Source organism: Phyllobates terribilis, unplaced genomic scaffold (assembly GCF_046119375.1).
Source record: "Phyllobates terribilis strain yellow unplaced genomic scaffold, ASM4611937v1 Scaffold_11__3_contigs__length_659146591, whole genome shotgun sequence".
In the NCBI taxonomy this organism is placed as follows: domain Eukaryota; kingdom Metazoa; phylum Chordata; class Amphibia; order Anura; family Dendrobatidae; genus Phyllobates; species Phyllobates terribilis.
The window spans coordinates 644,062,296-644,084,770 of record NW_027362771.1 but is presented as its reverse complement, the minus strand read 5'-3'; the positions used below and the strand labels follow the sequence as shown (position 1 = coordinate 644,084,770).

The following is a 22,475-nucleotide window of genomic DNA, read 5'->3' as shown; positions in this document are numbered from 1 at the left end:
ATGGACCCCCAGTAATCACACTCCATATTATATACAGTTTATCCCCTGCTTGTGCCTCGCACTGATGAGTGATGGACGCCCAGTAATCACACTCCGTATTATATACAGTATATCCCCTGCTCGTGCCTGGCACTGATGAGTGATGGATGCCGAGTAATCACACTCCGTATTATATACAGTATATCCCCTGCTCGTGCCTGGCACTGATGAGTGATGGACCCCCAGTAATCACACTCCGTATTATATACAGTATATCCCCTGCTCGTGCCTCGCACTGATGAGTGATGGACCCCCAGTAATCACACTCCGTATTATATACAGTATATCCCCTGCTCGTGCCTGGCACTGATGAGTGATGGACGCCCAGTAATCACACTCCATATTATATACAGTATATCCCCTGCTTGTGCCTCGCACTGATGAATGATGGATGCCCAGTAATCACACTCCATATTATATACAGTATATCCCCTGCTTGTGCCTCGCACTGATGAGTGATGGACGCCCAGTAATCACACTCCATATTATATACAGTATATCCTCTGCTCGTGCCTCACACTGATGAGTGATGGACGCCCAGTAATCACACTCCATATTATATACAGTATATCCCCTGCTCGTGCCTCGCACTGATGAGTGATGGACGCCAGTAATCACTCTCTGTATTATATATGCAGTATATCCCCTGCCCATGCCTCGCACTGATGAGTGATGGATGCCGAGTAATCAGACTCCATATTATATACAGTATATCCCCTGCTCGTGCCTCGCACTGATGAGTGATGGACCCCCAGTAATCACACTCCATATTATATACAGTATATCCCCTGCTCGTGCCTTGCACTGATGAGTGATGGATCCCCAGTAATCACACTCCGTATTATATACAGTATATCCCCTGCTCGTGCCTCGCACTGATGAGTGATGGATGCCCAGTAATCACACTCCGTATTATATACAGTATATCCCCTGCTCGTGCCTCGCACTGATGAGTGATGGACCCCCAGTAATCACACTCCATATTATATACAGTATATCCCCTGCTCGTGCCTGGCACTGATGAGTGATGGACGCCCAGTAATCACACTCCGTATTATATACAGTATATCCCCTGCTCGTGCCTGGCACTGATGAGTGATGGACGCCCAGTAATCACACTCCGTATTATATACAGTATATCCCCTGCTCGTGCCTTGCACTGATGAGTGATGGATCCCCAGTAATCACACTCCGTATTATATACAGTATATCCCCTGCTCGTGCCTCGCACTGATGAGTGATGGATGCCCAGTAATCACACTCCGTATTATATACAGTATATCCCCTGCTCGTGCCTCGCACTGATGAGTGATGGACCCCCAGTAATCACTCTCCATATTATATACAGTATATCCCCTGCTCGTGCCTCGCACTGATGAGTGATGGACCCCCAGTAATCACACTCCATATTATATACAGTTTATCCCCTGCTTGTGCCTCGCACTGATGAGTGATGGACGCCCAGTAATCACACTCCGTATTATATACAGTATATCCCCTGCTCGTGCCTGGCACTGATGAGTGATGGATGCCGAGTAATCACACTCCGTATTATATACAGTATATCCCCTGCTCGTGCCTGGCACTGATGAGTGATGGACCCCCAGTAATCACACTCCGTATTATATACAGTATATCCCCTGCTCGTGCCTTGCACTGATGAGTGATAGACCCCCAGTAATCACACTCCGTATTATATACAGTATATCCCCTGCTCGTGCCTGGCACTGATGAGTGATGGACGCCCAGTAATCACACTCCGTATTATATGTAGTGTATCCCCTGCTCGTGCCTGGCACTGATGAGTGATGGACGCCCAGTAATCACACTCCATATTATATACAGTATATCCCCTGCTTGTGCCTCGCACTGATGAATGATGGATGCCCAGTAATCACACTCCATATTATATACAGTATATCCCCTGCTTGTGCCTCGCACTGATGAGTGATGGACGCCCAGTAATCACACTCCATATTATATACAGTATATCCTCTGCTCGTGCCTCGCACTGATGAGTGATGGACGCCCAGTAATCACACTCCATATTATATACAGTATATCCCCTGCTCGTGCCTCGCACTGATGAGTGATGGACGCCAGTAATCACTCTCTGTATTATATATGCAGTATATCCCCTGCTCATGCCTCGCACTGATGAGTGATGGATGCCGAGTAATCAGACTCCATATTATATACAGTATATCCCCTGCTCGTGCCTCGCACTGATGAGTGATGGACCCCCAGTAATCAGACTCCATATTATATACAGTATATCCCCTGCTCGTGCCTCGCACTGATGAGTGATGGACGCCAGTAATCACTCTCTGTATTATATATGCAGTATATCCCCTGCTCATGCCTCGCACTGATGAGTGATGGATGCCCAGTAATCACACTCCATATCATATACAGTATATCCCCTGCTCGTGCCTCGCACTGATGAGTGATGGACCCCCAGTAATCACACTCCATATTATATACAGTATATCCCCTGCTCGTGCCTCGCACTGATGAGTGATGGACGCCAGTAATCACTCTCTGTATTATATATGCAGTATATCCCCTGCTCATGCCTCGCACTGATGAGTGATGGATGCCCAGTAATCACACTCCGTATTATATACAGTATATCCCCTGCTCGTGCCTGGCACTGATGAGTGATGGACGCCCAGTAATCACACTCCGTATTATATACAGTATATCCCCTGCTCGTGCCTTGCACTGATGAGTGATGGATCCCCAGTAATCACACTCCATATTATATACAGTATATCCCCTGCTCGTGCCTCGCACTGATGAGTGATGGACGCCCAGTAATCACACTCTGTATTATATACAGTATATCCCCTGCTCGTGCCTCGCACTGATGAGTGATGGACGCCCAGTAATCACACTCCGTATTATATACAGTATATCCCCTGCTCGTGCCTCGCACTGATGAGTGATGGACCCCCAGTAATCACACTCCGTATTATATACAGTATATCCCCTGCTCGTGCCTGGCACTGATGAGTGATGGACGCCCAGTAATCACACTCCATATTATATATACAGTATATCCCCTGCTCGTGCCTCGCACTGATGAGTGATGGACCCCCAGTAATCACTCTCCATATTATATACAGTATATCCCCTGCTCGTGCCTGGCACTGATGAGTGATGGACCCCCAGTAATCACTCTCCATATTATATACAGTATATCCCCTGCTCGTGCCTCGCACTGATGAGTGATGGACCCCCAGTAATCACACTCCGTATTATATACAGTATATTCCCTGCTCGTGCCTGGCACTGATGAGTGATGGACCCCCAGTAATCACACTCCGTATTATATACAGTATATCCCCTGCTCGTGCCTCGCACTGATGAGTGATGGATGCCCAGTAATCACACTCCGTATTATATACAGTATATCCCCTGCTCGTGCCTCGCACTGATGAGTGATGGACCCCCAGTAATCACACTCCATATTATATACAGTTTATCCCCTGCTTGTGCCTCGCACTGATGAGTGATGGACGCCCAGTAATCACACTCCGTATTATATACAGTATATCCCCTGCTCGTGCCTGGCACTGATGAGTGATGGATGCCGAGTAATCACACTCCGTATTATATACAGTATATCCCCTGCTCGTGCCTGGCACTGATGAGTGATGGACCCCCAGTAATCACACTCCGTATTATATACAGTATATCCCCTGCTCGTGCCTCGCACTGATGAGTGATGGACCCCCAGTAATCACACTCCGTATTATATACAGTATATCCCCTGCTCGTGCCTCGCACTGATGAGTGATGGACCCCCAGTAATCACACTCCGTATTATATACAGTATATCCCCTGCTCGTGCCTGGCACTGATGAGTGATGGACGCCCAGTAATCACACTCCATATTATATACAGTATATCCCCTGCTTGTGCCTCGCACTGATGAATGATGGATGCCCAGTAATCACACTCCATATTATATACAGTATATCCCCTGCTTGTGCCTCGCACTGATGAGTGATGGACGCCCAGTAATCACACTCCATATTATATACAGTATATCCTCTGCTCGTGCCTCACACTGATGAGTGATGGACGCCCAGTAATCACACTCCATATTATATACAGTATATCCCCTGCTCGTGCCTCGCACTGATGAGTGATGGACGCCAGTAATCACTCTCTGTATTATATATGCAGTATATCCCCTGCCCATGCCTCGCACTGATGAGTGATGGATGCCGAGTAATCAGACTCCATATTATATACAGTATATCCCCTGCTCGTGCCTCGCACTGATGAGTGATGGACCCCCAGTAATCACACTCCATATTATATACAGTATATCCCCTGCTCGTGCCTTGCACTGATGAGTGATGGATCCCCAGTAATCACACTCCGTATTATATACAGTATATCCCCTGCTCGTGCCTCGCACTGATGAGTGATGGATGCCAAGTAATCACACTCCGTATTATATACAGTATATCCCCTGCTCGTGCCTCGCACTGATGAGTGATGGACCCCCAGTAATCACACTCCATATTATATACAGTATATCCCCTGCTCGTGCCTGGCACTGATGAGTGATGGACGCCCAGTAATCACACTCCGTATTATATACAGTATATCCCCTGCTCGTGCCTGGCACTGATGAGTGATGGACGCCCAGTAATCACACTCCGTATTATATACAGTATATCCCCTGCTCGTGCCTTGCACTGATGAGTGATGGATCCCCAGTAATCACACTCCGTATTATATACAGTATATCCCCTGCTCGTGCCTCGCACTGATGAGTGATGGATGCCCAGTAATCACACTCCGTATTATATACAGTATATCCCCTGCTCGTGCCTCGCACTGATGAGTGATGGACCCCCAGTAATCACTCTCCATATTATATACAGTATATCCCCTGCTCGTGCCTCGCACTGATGAGTGATGGACCCCCAGTAATCACTCTCCATATTATATACAGTATATCCCCTGCTTGTGCCTCGCACTGATGAGTGATGGACGCCCAGTAATCACACTCCGTATTATATACAGTATATCCCCTGCTCGTGCCTGGCACTGATGAGTGATGGATGCCGAGTAATCACACTCCGTATTATATACAGTATATCCCCTGCTCGTGCCTGGCACTGATGAGTGATGGACCCCCAGTAATCACACTCCGTATTATATACAGTATATCCCCTGCTCGTGCCTTGCACTGATGAGTGATGGACCCCCAGTAATCACACTCCATATTATATACAGTATATCCCCTGCTCGTGCCTGGCACTGATGAGTGATGGACGCCCAGTAATCACACTCCGTATTATATGTAGTGTATCCCCTGCTCGTGCCTGGCACTGATGAGTGATGGACGCCCAGTAATCACACTCCATATTATATACAGTATATCCCCTGCTTGTGCCTCGCACTGATGAGTGATGGACGCCCAGTAATCACACTCCATATTATATACAGTATATCCTCTGCTCGTGCCTCGCACTGATGAGTGATGGACGCCCAGTAATCACACTCCATATTATATACAGTATATCCCCTGCTCGTGCCTCGCACTGATGAGTGATGGATGCCCAGTAATCACACTCCATATTATATACAGTATAACCCCTGCTCGTGCCTGGCACTGATGAGTGATGGATGCCCAGTAATCACACTCCGTATAATATACAGTATATCCCCTGCTCGTGCCTCGCACTGATGAGTGATGGATGCCGAGTAATCACACTCCATATTATATACAGTATATCCCCTGCTTGTGCCTCGCACTGATGAGTGATGGATGCCCAGTAATCACACTCCATATTATATACAGTATAACCCCTGCTCGTGCCTGGCACTGATGAGTGATGGATGCCCAGTAATCACACTCCGTATTATATACAGTATATCCCCTGCTCGTGCCTCGCACTGATGAGTGATGGACGCCCAGTAATCACACTCCGTATTATATACAGTATATCCCCTGCTCGTGCCTCGCACTGATGAGTGATGGACGCCCAGTAATCACACTCCATATTATATACAGTATATCCCCTGCTCGTGCCTCACACTGATGAGTGATGGACGCCTAGTAATCACACTCCGTATTATATACAGTATATCCCCTGCTCGTGCCTCGCACTGATGAGTGATGGACCCCCAGTAATCACACTCCATATTATATACAGTATATCCCCTGCTCGTGCCTCGCACTGATGAGTGATGGATTCCCAGTAATCACACTCCATATTATATACAGTATATCCCCTGCTCGTGCCTCGCACTGATGAGTGATGGACGCCCAGTAATCACACTCCGTATTATATACAGTATATCCCCTGCTCGTGCCTCGCACTGATGAGTGATGGACGCCCAGTAATCACACTCCATATTATATACAGTATATCCCCTGCTCGTGCCTCGCACTGATGAGTGATGGACGCCCAGTAATCACACTCCATATTATATACAGTATATCCCCTGCTCGTGCCTCGCACTGATGAGTGATGGACGCCCAGTAATCACACTCCGTATTATATACAGTATGTCCCCTGCTCGTGCCTCGCACTGATGAGTGATGGACGCTCAGTAATCAGATTCCGTATTATATACAGTATATTCCCTGCTCGTGCCTCGCACTGATGAGTGATGGACCCCCAGTAATCACACTCCATATTATATACAGTATATCCCCTGCTCGTGCCTCGCACTGATGAGTGATGGACCCCCAGTAATCACACTCCGTATTATATACAGTATATCCCCTGCTCGTGCCTCGCACTGATGAGTGATGGACGCTCAGTAATCAGATTCCGTATTATATACAGTATATTCCCTGCTCGTGCCTCACACTGATGAGTGATGGACGCCCAGTAATCACACTCCATATTATATACAGTATATTCCCTGCTCGTGCCTCGCACTGATGAGTGATGGATCCCCAGTAATCAGACTCCGTATTGTATACAGTATATCCCATGCTCGTGCCTCGCACTGATGAATGATGGATGCCCAGTAATCACACTCCATATTATATACAGTATATCCCCTGCTCGTGCCTCGCACTGATGAGTGATGGACGCCCAGTAATCACACTCCGTATTATATACAGTATATCCTCTGCTCGTGCCTCGCACTGATGAGTGATGGCCGCCCAGTAATCACACTCCGTATTATATACAGTATATCCCCTGCTCTTGCCTGGCACTGATGAGTGATGGCCGCCCAGTAATCACACTCCGTATTATATACAGTATATCCCCTGCTCTTGCCTGGCACTGATGAGTGATGGATGCCCAGTAATCACACTCCGTATTATATACAGTATATCCCCTGCTCGTGCCTCGCACTGATGAATGATGGATGCCCAGTAATCACACTCCGTATTATATACAGTATATCCTCTGCTCGTGCCTCTCACTGATGAGTGATGTACGCCCAGTAATCACACTCCGTATTATATAGAGTATATCCTCTGCTCGTGCCTCGCACTGATGAATGATGGATGCCCAGTAATCACACTCCGTATTATATACAGTATATCCCCTGCTTGTGCCTCGCACTGATGAGTGATGGCCGCTCAGTAATCACTCTCTTTATTATATATGCAGTATATCCCCTGCTCGTGCCTCGCACTGATGAGTGATGGCTGCTCAGTGATCACTCTCCATATTATATACAGTATATCCTCTGCTCATGCCTCGCACTGATGAGTGATGGACGCTCAGTAATCACTCTCTGTATTATATATACAGTATATCCCCTGCTCTTGCCTCGCACTGATGAGTGATGGCCGCCTGGTAATCACTCTTTTATATACAGTATATCCTCTGGTCATGCCTCGCACTGATGAGTGATGGCTGCTCAGTAATCACTCTTCTTATTATATACAGTATATCCCCTGCTCATGCCTCGTACTGATGAGTTGTGGCCGCTCAGTAGTTTATATACAGTATATCCCCTGCTCGTGCCTCGCACTGATGAGTGATTGCAGCCGGCCTCGGCTCTGTGACGCGGTGTTCCTGACCCTTCTCCTGCCTTTCCTAGGGGCTCATTTCTCACCAAGAAGCAGGATCAGGCCGCCCGTAAGATCATGCGCTTCCTCCGCCGCTGCCGTCACAGGTACAGGGAGGGTTTGGGGTCCGCCACCGCTGCTGTGAGTATTTGGGGGGACCTCCTACCTGACGCACTTTTGTGATCCCTCACAGGATGAAGGAGATGAAGCAGGCGCAGGACCTGGACTGTCTACAGAAGAGGGGACTGACCAATTAACCCCTCGCTCCTGCTAGATCACGGACCCTGGGAGGCAGCGCCGGAGCGGGCTGGCCTGTGCCATACTGTGCGCTGCCTACGCCTGCGAGCCGGGACGACGGGTGGTATCACTCATACCTCTTATGAGCTGCTGGGTGCAGCGCCCCCTGTGTGCAGCCGCCATGTGTGCAGGTGCCTGTAGCACATATGTGTCTGTATACCTGCACGTTCCTGCGGCCCCGTGTGTGTATATACATGTATTTGTGAGTGCTCGGGGGCCGCTCACCGGTGCATGTGGCTGTACGTATTGGTGTGTATATATCCGCATATAAATCTATACATATATATATAGGGCTGTGTGTATATACATATATATATCTGTACATTGTGGCCTCAGGCAGCTGGATTATTTATTTCACTGGCGTCATTTCATGCACTTTGATACTCGGATATTCTATGATTCTTATGTTTTTCTCTTTTTTTTACGGTTATTGCAGACGATTTTTCATGGTATTTTTGTCATGTTTTTGTAAAGCTTTTTCAGTCCTTGTATTTTTGGGTTTTGGCGTCTCTGACATCACTATGTCCTACGGGGGGCGCTCTGCAAGACGATGCACAAATCCGGGGTCTCCGCAGACGTCCGCTGCCCGATGTCGGCACTTTCCTCTTGGAGAGTCTATTGCACTATTTTACTTTGTCCTCTCGCTGCTGATGGGGCGGACGCTGCCGGAACGGGCATTTAGCGCATCAGTGCTGTACAGATTGGGGGGGGCGAGACATGTCCGGGGGTCCGGCTCACTTACTAAGACGGTGCCTCTGCTGAATGTGGGGGCCGCGTCGGGGTCTCGCTGTCGTCAGCCGACTAATGAGTGCAGCAGCATCTGCAGTAACGGCCCCACGCCAGACCGCACGTCAGACCCCCACGTCAGACCCCCACGCCAGACCGTACGCCAGACCGCACGCCAGACCGCACGCCAGACCCCACATCAGACCCCACGTCAGACCCCACGCCAGACCGCACGTCAGACCCCCACGCCAGACCCCACGCCAGACCCCACGTCAGACCCCCACGCCAGACCCCACGCCAGACCGCACGTCAGACCGCACGTCAGACCCCCACGTCAGACCCCCACGTCAGACCCCCACGTCAGACCCCCACGTCAGACCCCCACGTCAGACCCCCACGTCAGACCCCACGTCAGACCCCCACGTCAGACCCCACGTCATCCAACTTTAGATTTCGGGCTTTTTTTTTTTTCCAGATCACAATTATTAAAATATATAAAGATTCTTACCGGATAAAGGACGATGAGAAGCGGCAGTGTCCTCCGATGGCGCGGCCGCGGGGTCTCAGTCTCCCGATCCCTCTCTTACGGGCTTTTGCCCATTAGTTTTCATCGTTTGTCTCCTTTATCAGTCAGAATCTTCTGTATTCAAGAACAACAGGAAAAAAAAAACCTTTTGTATTTTTATTTCCACAAACTTTACATTCTGATTACATAGAGACCCTCGAATTCCTCCGCAGCAAATGCACAAAAATCTCCGGGAAGCATTAGATGGCAATGCTGTGACATAGAGAATCCTTCCCGACACACCGCCAGTTACATGAAATGTGAAAGATTGATGGAAAATCCACTGTCTTAATACCTGAAGAAATGTGGCTTTCCTCCTCGCCTCGTTTCTAGGTGCGCGGAGTTTCCTCCAGGAGATCGGTCCCCGTTACCCTCTTTTGTGTCCGTTATTGACCCCACTTTCCCAATCATGTGACTCCCATCCTCCACAGCGGAGGACGGCAAAAAAATATATATATATATAAAAAAAAATAAAATAAATGAAACTGAAAAAAAAAACACCTTAAAATATTTAACACTACAGATTGTGAACAGGAGAAATTCTATTTAAAAAAAGAAAATTAAGTAAAAAAAAAAAAAGCTATTTTTCGGAGCGAACCGCAGGGAGGGAGGGGGGGATTTTGCATGGAAACTAAATGTAAATATTGTAATATAGAAATTTTCTGATATTCTAGAATTTATTGCCTGCTTCACATGCAAACCTTTTGAAAATGCAAGAACTGATCAGTGTTTTTTTCCTCCAGAATTTCCGGCTTTGTTCTGAGTATTTTTTATTGTTTTTTTTATTTTCTTGCTTCTTTTTATTTATTTTTTTGCATGACTTTGTAACAATTTACATTAAAATGCTGAATTGGCCGGAATGAAAGCTCCTGTGGTTATTCTGTCGCCTAGAAGAGATATCCCAGAATGCACTGTGTCCTGTGGATGATGTCATGCTAGTATCATCCAATCATCTCTGCTCTCCCTGCAGTGGGAGGAGTCTGCACACGGCCTGTGGCGTGCAGGTCGCTGCCTCTCCTGGGCGCTGCTCCTCCATCTCCCCCAGTCTGCTGCTGCTGCTCCTCCATCTCCCCCGTCTGCTGCTCCTCCATCTCCCCCAGTCTGCTGCTCCTCCATCTCCCCCAGTCTGCTGCTCCTCCATCTCCCCCCGTCTGCTGCTCCTCCATCTCCCCCCGTCTGCTGCTTCTCCATCTCCCCCCGTCTGCTGCTTCTCCATCTCCCCCCGTCTGCTGCTTCTCCATCTCCCCCCGTCTGCTGCTTCTCCATCTCCCCCCGTCTGCTGCTTCTCCATCTCCCCCCGTCTGCTGCTTCTCCATCTCCCCCCGTCTGCTGCTTCTCCATCTCCCCCCGTCTGCTGCTTCTCCATCTCCCCCCGTCTGCTGCTTCTCCATCTCCCCCCGTCTGCTGCTTCTCCATCTCCCCCCGTCTGCTGCTTCTCCATCTCCCCCCGTCTGCTGCTTCTCCATCTCCCCCCGTCTGCTGCTTCTCCATCTCCCCCCGTCTGCTGCTTCTCCATCTCCCCCCGTCTGCTGCTTCTCCATCTCCCCCCGTCTGCTGCTTCTCCATCTCCCCCCGTCTGCTGCTCCTCCATCTCCCCCCGTCTGCTGCTTCTCCATCTCCCCCCGTCTGCTGCTTCTCCATCTCCCCCCCGTCTGCTGCTTCTCCATCTCCCCCCGTCTGCTGCTTCTCCATCTCCCCCCGTCTGCTGCTCCTCCATCTCCCCCCGTCTGCTGCTTCTCCATCTCCCCCCGTCTGCTGCTTCTCCATCTCCCCCCGTCTGCTGCTTCTCCATCTCCCCCCGTCTGCTGCTTCTCCATCTCCCCCCGTCTGCTGCTTCTCCATCTCCCCCCGTCTGCTGCTTCTCCATCTCCCCCCGTCTGCTGCTTCTCCATCTCCCCCCGTCTGCTGCTTCTCCATCTCCCCCCGTCTGCTGCTTCTCCATCTCCCCCCGTCTGCTGCTTCTCCATCTCCCCCGTCTGCTGCTTCTCCATCTCCCCCCGTCTGCTGCTCCTCCATCTCCCCCCGTCTGCTGCTCCTCCATCTCCCCCCGTCTGCTGCTTCTCCATCTCCCCCGTCTGCTGCTTCTCCATCTCCCCCCGTCTGCTGCTTCTCCATCTCCCCCCGTCTGCTGCTTCTCCATCTCCCCCGTCTGCTGCTCCTCCATCTCCCCCCGTCTGCTGCTTCTCCATCTCCCCCCGTCTGCTGCTTCTCCATCTCCCCCCGTCTGCTGCTTCTCCATCTCCCCCCGTCTGCTGCTTCTCCATCTCCCCCCGTCTGCTGCTTCTCCATCTCCCCCCGTCTGCTGCTTCTCCATCTCCCCCCGTCTGCTGCTTCTCCATCTCCCCCCGTCTGCTGCTCCTCCATCTCCCCCCGTCTGCTGCTCCTCCATCTCCCCCCGTCTGCTGCTCCTCCATCTCCCCCCGTCTGCTGCTTCTCCATCTCCCCCCGTCTGCTGCTTCTCCATCTCCCCCCGTCTGCTGCTTCTCCATCTCCCCCCGTCTGCTGCTTCTCCATCTCCCCCCGTCTGCTGCTTCTCCATCTCCCCCCGTCTGCTGCTCCTCCATCTCCCCCCGTCTGCTGCTCCTCCATCTCCCCCCGTCTGCTGCTCCTCCATCTCCCCCCGTCTGCTGCTCACAATGGTAGGACAGACTGAGATGAAACTGTAGGGGCCCTGTGACCCTACGCTATGGGGGCCCCGTGACCCTACGCTATGGGGGCCTCGTGACCCTAAAAAAGGACGTCTCGTCCCCTTTCACCTTGTGGAACCTGGGAAGGACACTTGGCAAGAAGAAACCCCATAAGGAGGACCACTTTATCTGATGAAACTCAAACCTGCCCCCGTGTCCCCCCCGAGACTGAAGAGATGAATTCGGTGGATCTCCGTCTGAGGGCCCGGTGTGTTTTGCCAATTTTAGTGACAAGTTCTGTAAAATGGCGAATGCCGATTGATGACATTTTTTTTTGTGCCACTTTAAAGTAAAAAGTCGCACGATCCTTTAAAATGTGCAATAATTTCTGATGAACAAAAAGAAAAAAAAATAAAAGACAGTGGGAAAATTTACAGACGTCGTTTTAAAAAACCGTAAATGATGAATTGGCAGAAAACAACCGAGTCAGTGATGGCAGAAAGCAACAATGAGCGTCGGTAATCCCATCGCAAACAGGATTACAATAAAAGGAAATACCTCAGTACATGGAGGGTTAAATGGGATCCACCATACACAAAAGGTGATGTCACAGCTCACTTCCTCCCCCTCCTGTACAATGACTGATAACTCCTCTATATACAGTAAATAACACAGAATCCACCATTCGCAATAGGTGATGTCACAGCTCACCTCCTCCCCCTCCTGTACAATGATAACTCCTTTATATACAGTAGATAACACAGGATCCACCATTCACAATAGGTGATGTCACAGCTCACCTCCTCCCCATCCTGTACAATGACTGATAACACTAATATATAAAGTGTAAAGATCTGAGGTTGTGGGTTGTAAGTAATCTCCTAGGCAGGTTAACGATGCAACAATATTTTATTGATCACAGCCATGGTAATAAAGCAATTCCAGGTAAATGGCGAAAATACTGTTCTCTCAGTCCTTAAGTTCCCAACCTGGGATCAGTAGTTCCACTGGCTTTGTATCAGGCCGTATTCACTGTCTCACAACTATTGGTTGGCCCACAGATTTCGCATCTCCAGCCAGTATAGTCTGTAGCCACAGTCCACGATCCTCCAGATGACAGATAAAACGATGGAAGCACAGGTATCCAGGAGCAGCCGTCCTTCAGGAAAGTGTAAATCCAAACGACATATCCACAACTGCAGCACGCTTATCCAGCCGTCGGTACTGATCTCCACATCCCGTCGATCCGTTCATGGTCCAGAACCACAGTCTCCCTCCTATTCCTTCGATGTCCTTCCACACAATTCTCACTAAAACATTTGTCCTCTTTCCTCCCTGGGGTCAGCCCCCTCCCACAGGTCACAAGTCATGACACCCTCCCCCTTAAGCAGTTACTTTAGCTGAAACAATGAAGAATATTCCATGAGCCTTCACCTGAGCCTTCACCCCTTTACCCCCGAGGGTGGTCTGCACGTTAATGACGGGGCCAATGTTTACAATTCTGACCACTGTCACTTTATGAGTTAATTACTCTGGAGCTTCATCGGATCCCCCTGATTCTGAGACTGTTTTTTCGTGACATATTGTACTTCATGATTGTGGTAAAATTTCTTCGATATCACTTGCGTTTATTTGTGAAAAAAATGGAAATTTGGCGAAAATTTTGCAATTTTCAAAATTTGAATTTTTATGCCCTTAAATCAGAGCGATCTGTCACACAAATAGTTAATAAATAACATTTCCCACATGTCTACTTTACATCAGCACAATTTTGGAACCAACATTTTTTTTATTAGGGAGCTATAAGGGTTAAAAGATGACCGGCGATTTCTCATTTTTCCAACAAAATTTAGATTATATTACACGGAGCGTTATATCCTCCTGTTACATTACACGGAGCGTTATATCCTCCTGTTACATTACACGGAGCGTTATATCCTCCTGTTACATTACACGGAGCGTTATATCCCCCTGTTACATTACACGGAGCGTTATATCCTCCTGTTACATTACACGGAGCGTTATATCCTCCTGTTACATTACACGGAGCGTTATATCCTCCTGTTACATTACACGGAGCGTTATATCCTCCTGTTACATTACACGGAGCGTTATATCCCCCTGTTACATTACACGGAGCGTTATATCCTCCTGTTACATTACACGGAGCGTTATATCCTCCTGTTACATTACACGGAGCGTTATATCCTCCTGTTACATTACACGGAGCGTTATATCCTCCTGTTACATTACACGGAGCGTTATATCCTCCTGTTACATTACACGGAGCGTTATATCCTCCTGTTACATTACACGGAGCGTTATATCCTCCTGTTACATTACACGGAGCGTTATATCCCCGTTACATTACACGGAGCGTTATATCCTCCTGTTACATTACACGGAGCGTTATATCCCCCTGTTACATTACACGGAGCGTTATATCCTCCTGTTACATTACACGGAGCGTTATATCCTCCTGTTACATTACACGGAGCGTTATATCCTCCTGTTACATTACACGGAGCGTTATATCCTCCTGTTACATTACACGGAGCGTTATATCCTCCTGTTACATTACACGGAGCGTTATATCCCCCTGTTACATTACACGGAGCGTTATATCCCTCTGTTACATTACACGGAGCGTTATATCCTCCTGTTACATTACAAGGAGCGTTATATCCTCCTGTTACATTACACGGAGCGTTATATCCCCCTGTTACATTACACGGAGCGTTATATCCTCCTGTTACATTACACGGAGCGTTATATCCCTCTGTTACATTACACGGAGCGTTATATCCTCCTGTTACATTACACGGAGCGTTATATCCCTCTGTTACATTACACGGAGCGTTATATCCTCCTGTTACATTACACGGAGCGTTATATCCTCCTGTTACATTACACGGAGCGTTATATCCCCCTGTTACATTACACGGAGCGTTATATCCCTCTGTTACATTACACGGAGCGTTATATCCCCCTGTTACATTACACGGAGCGTTATATCCTCCTGTTACATTACACGGAGCGTTATATCCCCCTGTTACATTACACGGAGCGTTATATCCCTCTGTTACATTACACGGAGCGTTATATCCCCCTGTTACATTACACGGAGCGTTATATCCCTCTGTTACATTACACGGAGCGTTATATCCCTCTGTTACATTACACGGAGCGTTATATCCTCCTGTTACATTACACGGAGCGTTATATCCTCCTGTTACATTACACGGAGCGTTATATCCCCCTGTTACATTACACGGAGCGTTATATCCTCCTGTTACATTACACGGAGCGTTATATCCTCCTGTTACATTACACGGAGCGTTATATCCTCCTGTTACATTACACGGAGCGTTATATCCTCCTGTTACATTACACGGAGCGTTATATCCTCCTGTTACATTACACGGAGCGTTATATCCCTGTTACATTTCACGGAGCGTTATATCCCTCTGTTACATTACACGGAGCGTTATATCCTCCTGTTACATTACACGGAGCGTTATATCCCTCTGTTACATTACACGGAGCGTTATATCCTCCTGTTACATTACACGGAGCGTTATATCCCTCTGTTACATTACACGGAGCGTTATATCCTCCTGTTACATTACACGGAGCGTTATATCCCTCTGTTACATTACACGGAGCGTTATATCCCTCTGTTACATTACACGGAGCGTTATATCCTCCTGTTACATTACACGGAGCGTTATATCCCTCTGTTACATTACACGGAGCGTTATATCCTCCTGTTACATTACACGGAGCGTTATATCCCTCTGTTACATTACACGGAGCGTTATATCCTCCTGTTACATTACACGGAGCGTTATATCCCTCTGTTACATTACACGGAGCGTTATATCCCTCTGTTACATTACACGGAGCGTTATATCCCTCTGTTACATTACACGGAGCGTTATATCCCTCTGTTACATTACAAGGAGCGTTATATCCTCCTGTTACATTACACGGAGCGTTATATCCCTTTGTTACATTACACGGAGCGTTATATCCTCCTGTTACATTACACGGAGCGTTATATCCTCCTGTTACATTACACGGAGCGTTATATCCCCGTTACATTACACGGAGCGTTATATCCTCCTGTTACATTACACGGAGCGTTATATCCTCCTGTTACATTACACGGAGCGTTATATCCTCCTGTTACATTACACGGAGCGTTATATCCTCCTGTTACATTACACGGAGCGTTATATCCTCCTGTTACATTACACGGAGCGTTGTATCCCCGTTACATTACACGGAGCGTTATATCCTCCTGTTACATTACACGGAGCGTTATATCCTCCTGTTACATTACACGGAGCGTTATATCCCTCTGTTACATTACACGGAGCGTTATATCCTCCTGTTACATTACACGGAGCGTTATATCCTCCTGTTACATTACACGGAGCGTTATATCTCTCTGTTACATTACACGGAGCGTTATATCCCCGTTACATTACACGGAGCGTTATATCCTCCTGTTACATTACACGGAGCGTTATATCCCTCTGTTACATTACACGGAGCGTTATATCCCTCTGTTACATTACACGGAGCGTTATATCCTCCTGTTACATTACACGGAGCGTTATATCCTCCTGTTACATTACACGGAGCGTTATATCCCTCTGTTACATTACACGGAGCGTTATATCCTCCTGTTACATTACACGGAGCGTTATATCCTCCTGTTACATTACAAGGAGCGTTATATCCTCCTGTTACATTACACGGAGCGTTATATCCCTCTGTTACATTACACGGAGCGTTATATCCTCCTGTTACATTACACGGAGCGTTATATCCTCCTGTTACATTACACGGAGCGTTATATCCTCCTGTTACATTACACGGAGCGTTATATCCCTCTGTTACATTACACGGAGCGTTATATCCTCCTGTTACATTACACGGAGCGTTATATCCCTCTGTTACATTACACGGAGCGTTATATCCCTCTGTTACATTACACGGAGCGTTATATCCCTCTGTTACATTACACGGAGCGTTATATCCCTCTGTTACATTACACGGAGCGTTATATCCCTCTGTTACATTACACGGAGCGTTATATCCTCCTGTTACATTACACGGAGCGTTATATCCCTCTGTTACATTACACGGAGCTCATTACAGCCGTTTTTCCCTCACAGGGCTGCGTTGCCCCTTTAATGCTCGGGGGGGGGAGGGGGGGCAATGTGCAGTCGCCCCTTTAAAGACGCGCGCACTTTTATGTCCAGGCGCGTGTCCGCCCACAGGATCCAAGATGGCGGATCTGCTCGGTTCTATTCTCAGCTCCATGGAGCGGCCGCCGCAGGTCGGGGACCAGGAGAGCCGGCGGAAGGCCAGAGGTGAGGCCGCTCCTCTATTCCCGCTCGCACAGTGAGCTGCTCCCGGTCCGGGCTATCAGGCGCCTCCTGGACTCCCGGTACTTCATTTTAGCACCGATAAATCAAACCGGCGTATGTCTGGCCTCTGATTGGTCAATCCGTGTGTCAGTTATAAAATGAGCGACCAATCAGCGGAGACATCACGTCCCAGCTGTGTCCTGGTTGGTTGCGTCCGTGTCTGGGCGGGTCTGCTGCAGCTGTTGTGCGCAGGCGCTGAGGTTTGCCACTGGCTGAGCTTCTTCCTTGTAGCAGATGATTGGCTGCTCCGTGTGTAGACTGTGGCGCAGCTGCTTTGTGATTGGTTATTTGAGGTCGTGGCCTTTTCTCTGATTTGCTAATAGTAATGTCTGTTCTATTCCTTGTCCCGCCTCTTGGAAGGATCTTCTAGTTTTAGCTCAGTGTTATTTAAAGGGAAAGTGTCATCTATTTTTTTTTTTTTCAACAATTTAAGAAATGTAAAGTATTAATATTATAATAAGAAAAAAAGTTGAATTATTGGGATCAAATATTAAATGTTTGTCCACTTTTAACCCCTTTATAACCTTGGATTTTGTGCTTTCATTTTTTTGCTCCTTTTCCCAGAGCCATAACATTTTTTATTTTTCGGTCAGTTTGGCCGTGTGAGGGCTTGTGTTTTTTTTTGCGGGACGAGTTGTACATTTGAAGGACACCATTGGATTTACCATATCATATACTGGAAAGTGGGGGGAGGGGAAAATCAAAGCTGTTAGGGGAGATGTCGGCTGTCATGTGCTGGTAACATGCGGGCTCGGCACTAGAGCCCGCAGAGATGTCCTCATACGTCCAAAGTGTAATGGGCTGAAGCTCGCTATGTAAAGCTGGTATGCCTGTAGCCTGCCGGACACCTGCAGTAAATGTGGGTGGGGCCTGCTGACATGTGGCTGCTGGCTCCTCCCCCTCTGTATGTGGGCGGACACCAGTCACAGTTTGCCCCACAGTCTCCCATGTTCAGGGTCTCCTGTATTTGTGGTGTGTAAGTGTCGCCCCCCCTGAGGCTGCAGAAATAAAGAATAAATGTTACACAGGACTCTTCATTTATTATTAAAAATAATAATAATTAATGCAAAAAATAAAGTTGGCGACCCCCTCCTGGCGGGCCGCGGCTGGGCATCTGCAGTGGTCGGAGTGTCCGGTCCGGCGACACTCTCTGGCGCCGTTTGTAATGATATCCGGCTGAGCCGACTTTACCGATGTGAGACATGGAAGTGAATATTTATTTCTTTATTTTATATAGAGCAAGCGGCCCGACTGAAGAAGATGCAGGAGCACGAGAAGAGGCAGAAAGTGGAATTCAGAAAAAAGGTGCGAGAAGAGGCCCCGCCCCCTGCAGGGTGATGCAGAGAGAGGGGAGCTGTGGCTCCGCCCCTCCCCCCCTGCAGGGTGATGCAGAGAGAGGGGAGCTGTGGCTCCGCCCCTCCCCCCCTGCAGGGTGATGCGGATAGAGGGGAGCTGTGGCTCCGCCCCTTCCCCCCCCCCCTGCAGGGTGATGCGGAGAGAGGGGAGCTGTGGCTCCCCCCCCCCCCCCCCCCAGGGTGATGCAGATAGAGGGGAGCTGTGGCTCCGCCCCTCCCCCCCCTGCAGGGTGATGCGGATAGAGGGGAGCTGTGGCTCCGCCCCCCTCCCCCCCCCCCCTGCAGGGTGATGCGGATAGAGGGGAGCTGTGGCTCCGCCCCTCCCCCCCTGCAGGGTGATGCGGATAGAGGGGAGCTGTGGCTCCGCCCCTCCCCCCCTGCAGGGTGATGCGGATAGAGGGGAGCTGTGGCTCCGCCCCCCTCCCCCCCTGCAGGGTGATGCGGATAGAGGGGAGCTGTGGCTCCGCCCCCCTCCCCCCCTGCAGGGTGATGCGGATAGAGGGGAGCTGTGGCTCCGCGCCCCCCCCCCCCCTGCAGGGTGATGCAGATAGAGGGGAGCTGTGGCTCCGCCCCTTCCCCCCCCCCCCCCTGCAGGGTGATGCAGAGAGAGGGGAGCTGTGGCTCCCCCCCCAGGGTGATGCGGATAGAGGGGAGCTGTGGCTCCGCCCCACCCCCCTGCAGGGTGATGCGGATAGAGGGGAGCTGTGGCTCCGCCCCCCTCCCCCCCTGCAGGGTGATGCGGATAGAGGGGAGCTGTGGCTCCGCCCCCCCCCCCCCCCCCCGCAGGGTGATGCAGATAGAGGGGAGCTGTGGCTCCGCCCCTCCCCCCCTGCAGGGTGATGCGGATAGAGGGGAGCTGTGGCTCCGCCCCTCCCCCCCTGCAGGGTGATGCGGATAGAGGGGAGCTGTGGCTCCGCCCCTCCCCCCCTGCAGGGTGATGCGGATAGAGGGGAGCTGTGGCTCCGCCCCCCTCCCCCCCGCAGGGTGATGCGGATAGAGGGGAGCTGTGGCTCCGCCCCCCTCCCCCCCTGCAGGGTGATGCAGATAGAGGGGAGCTGTGGCTCCGCCCCTCCCCCCCTGCAGGGTGATGCGGATAGAGGGGAGCTGTGGCTCCGCCCCTCCCCCCCTGCAGGGTGATGCGGATAGAGGGGAGCTGTGGCTCCGCCCCCCTCCCCCCCTGCAGGGTGATGCGGATAGAGGGGAGCTGTGGCTCCGCCCCCCTCCCCCCCTGCAGGGTGATGCGGATAGAGGGGAGCTGTGGCTCCGCCCCCCTCCCCCCCTGCAGGGTGATGCGGATAGAGGGGAGCTGTGGCTCCGCGCCCCCCCCCCCCCCCCCCCCTGCAGGGTGATGCAGATAGAGGGGAGCTGTGGCTCCGCCCCTTCCCCCCCCCCCCCTGCAGGGTGATGCAGAGAGAGGGGAGCTGTGGCTCCCCCCCCAGGGTGATGCGGATAGAGGGGAGCTGTGGCTCCGCCCCACCCCCCCCTGCAGGGTGATGCGGATAGAGGGGAGCTGTGGCTCCGCCCCCCTCCCCCCCCTGCAGGGTGATGCGGATAGAGGGGAGCTGTGGCTCCGCCCCCCCCCCCCCCCCCCCCCCCCCCCCCCCCCCCGCAGGGTGATGCAGATAGAGGGGAGCTGTGGCTCCGCCCCTCCCCCCCTGCAGGGTGATGCAGAGAGAGGGGAGCTGTGGCTCCGCCCCCCCCTGCAGGGTGATGCGGATAGTTTGGTATGTTGGCCCCGCCCCATGATGGGTGTCTCTTGTCCTGTAGATGGAGATGGCGGTGTCGGACTTCATTCAGGACAGTTCTCAGACGAAGAAGAAGTTCCAGCCGATGAGTAAGATGGAGCGCAGCATTCTGTGAGTAACGTCGCCCGTTTCTCGGCTCTGTACTTGCCGGTGTGGTGACCGCCGTCTCCTCTCACACAGACACGACGTGGTGGAGGTGGCCGGCCTGACCTCCTTCTCCTTCGGGGAGGACGAGGAGAGCAGATACGTCATGATATTTAAGAAGGTGGGTGTGGGGGGCAGGGCTCCTTAGTGGAGGGGGGGGTTGCGGGGTGATGGGGGTGAGTTGGGTTTCGGGGGTCCCTCTCATTGGCTGTGTACCTCACTGTGCCCCATATTTAGGAGTTCGCCCCGTGTGATGAGGAGCTGGAGTCGTACCGCCGCGGGGAGGAGTGGGACCCTGTGAAGGCTGAGGAGAAGAGGAAGATGAAGGTAAGCTTCCTGCAGCCACCAGCAGAGGGCACTGTGGGCTGTGAGCAAGTTGAGCCTTGTGGCCATGTGACTCATGGAGGCCAATCAGAATGCTGCTTTCATTTCATTGGTTACTATGGTGACCCGTCTGCTTCTGCCGTGTGTGTATAATATTATTATTATTATTATTATTATTTATTTCTGTGTTCTCAGGAGTTGGCGCAACGAGAGGCCGAGAAAGACGCCATGAAGACTCCATCAAGTGTCAACCCGAATAGCGACTACAAAGACAAGTACAGTCACCTGATCGGGAAGATGGCCGCCAAGGACGCCGCGCACACCCTGCAGGCCAACAAGGCGTACGGCTGCGGTAAGGGAAGCATGGCATCTGGGACCGGGGGTTGGTGGGGACTTTGGTCTTGACGTCTCCCCCTTTCTCCTCAGTTCCAGTCGCTAATAAGCGGGACACGCGATCCATCGAGGAGGCCATGAACGAGATCCGAGCCAAGAAACGATCAAAGCAGGAGGACGGCGACTCCGCGCCCGGGAAATCCTGAGCGCCGCGTCTCCTGTGTTTGGGAATTCTTCATTTTTTACGCCGCGGTTCTGCCGCAGACTGTTGGACGCGCGACTTCTCCGGTGCCCGAGCGTCTTATTTAATCTGGTTTTATTTGTGTTCTGGACTCATTTTAACCCTTGTCATGCTGTTATTCTTCAGAGTTTTTTAAAGTAAAAGAGTATAAAAGATGGCGGCAGTGACGCGTGGTGACTTCCTGGCTCGGCCGCCATTTGTGACGCCCATCACACGATTTATCTATAAATTATCCTTCGTGTACAGACGACTTTGTCTCCGTATCTGACCCGGAGTCACCGCTTCTTACTGCTGTAACATGGCCGCCCTCGAACACTTTAATATTTGGTTTGTTCCAGAAAATGAAGTATTTCTCCCAGAAACTTATTGCGCTTAAACATGTTTTGTTATACACATGATTATTTCTTTTGTGTGTAATGAAACAACACAAAAAAAAGGCAAATTGTTCATAATTTCAGACAGAATTGTGAGTAAACATCTTTGTTTCCAGCATGTGATGCTCGTTCACACTCACCTGTGGCAAGTAACAGGTGTGGGCAATATGAAAATCCCACCTGAAATCAGATAGAGGGGAGAAGTTGCAATCTTTGCATTATGTGTCTTTGTGCCACACTAAGCATGGAGAACAGA

The 22,475-nt window shown here is 50.4% G+C and overlaps 2 protein-coding genes across 6 annotated transcripts in view; both read left to right on the top strand.

The window, feature by feature from the left end:
* The window catches only part of CAMTA2 (calmodulin binding transcription activator 2), a 296,591-nt gene extending 286,476 nt beyond the window's left edge, over window positions 1-10,115 (top strand). For all 4 annotated transcript variants that reach the window (XM_073654558.1, XM_073654557.1, XM_073654555.1 and 1 more), the window contains 2 exons: window positions 8,080-8,154; window positions 8,241-10,115. In XM_073654558.1, the coding sequence (XP_073510659.1) occupies window positions 8,080-8,154; window positions 8,241-8,304 (139 nt within the window). In that variant the 3' untranslated portion in view covers window positions 8,305-10,115. The remainder of the gene's footprint in view (window positions 1-8,079; window positions 8,155-8,240) is intronic.
* A 7,375-nt stretch (window positions 10,116-17,490) lies between these two features.
* On the top strand, window positions 17,491-21,998 carry SPAG7 (sperm associated antigen 7). 2 transcript variants are annotated; one of them, XM_073651064.1, is made up of 7 exons: window positions 17,491-17,646; window positions 18,941-19,008; window positions 20,826-20,914; window positions 20,984-21,068; window positions 21,185-21,274; window positions 21,467-21,623; window positions 21,698-21,998. In XM_073651064.1, exons 1-7 carry the CDS (start codon window positions 17,562-17,564, stop codon window positions 21,808-21,810), a joined length of 687 nt encoding a protein of 228 aa, XP_073507165.1. In that variant the 5' UTR covers window positions 17,491-17,561; the 3' UTR covers window positions 21,811-21,998. The 2 variants fall into 2 exon arrangements, with proteins under 2 accessions (XP_073507165.1, XP_073507166.1); XM_073651065.1 differs by having other exon boundaries at window positions 17,584-17,723.
* Window positions 21,999-22,475: the final 477 nt, after the last annotated feature.

Bases quoted from the DNA above. Each gene is read 5' to 3' on its own strand.
- SPAG7 (XM_073651064.1), top strand. From the start codon at position 17,562: ATGGCGGATCTGCTCGGTTCTATTCTCAGCTCCATGGAGCGGCCGCCG. The intron at 17,647-18,940 runs GTGAGGCCGCTC...TATTTTATATAG, and splicing joins GAGCCGGCGGAAGGCCAGAG to AGCAAGCGGCCCGACTGAAG. The intron at 20,915-20,983 runs GTGAGTAACGTC...CCTCTCACACAG, and splicing joins AAGATGGAGCGCAGCATTCT to ACACGACGTGGTGGAGGTGG.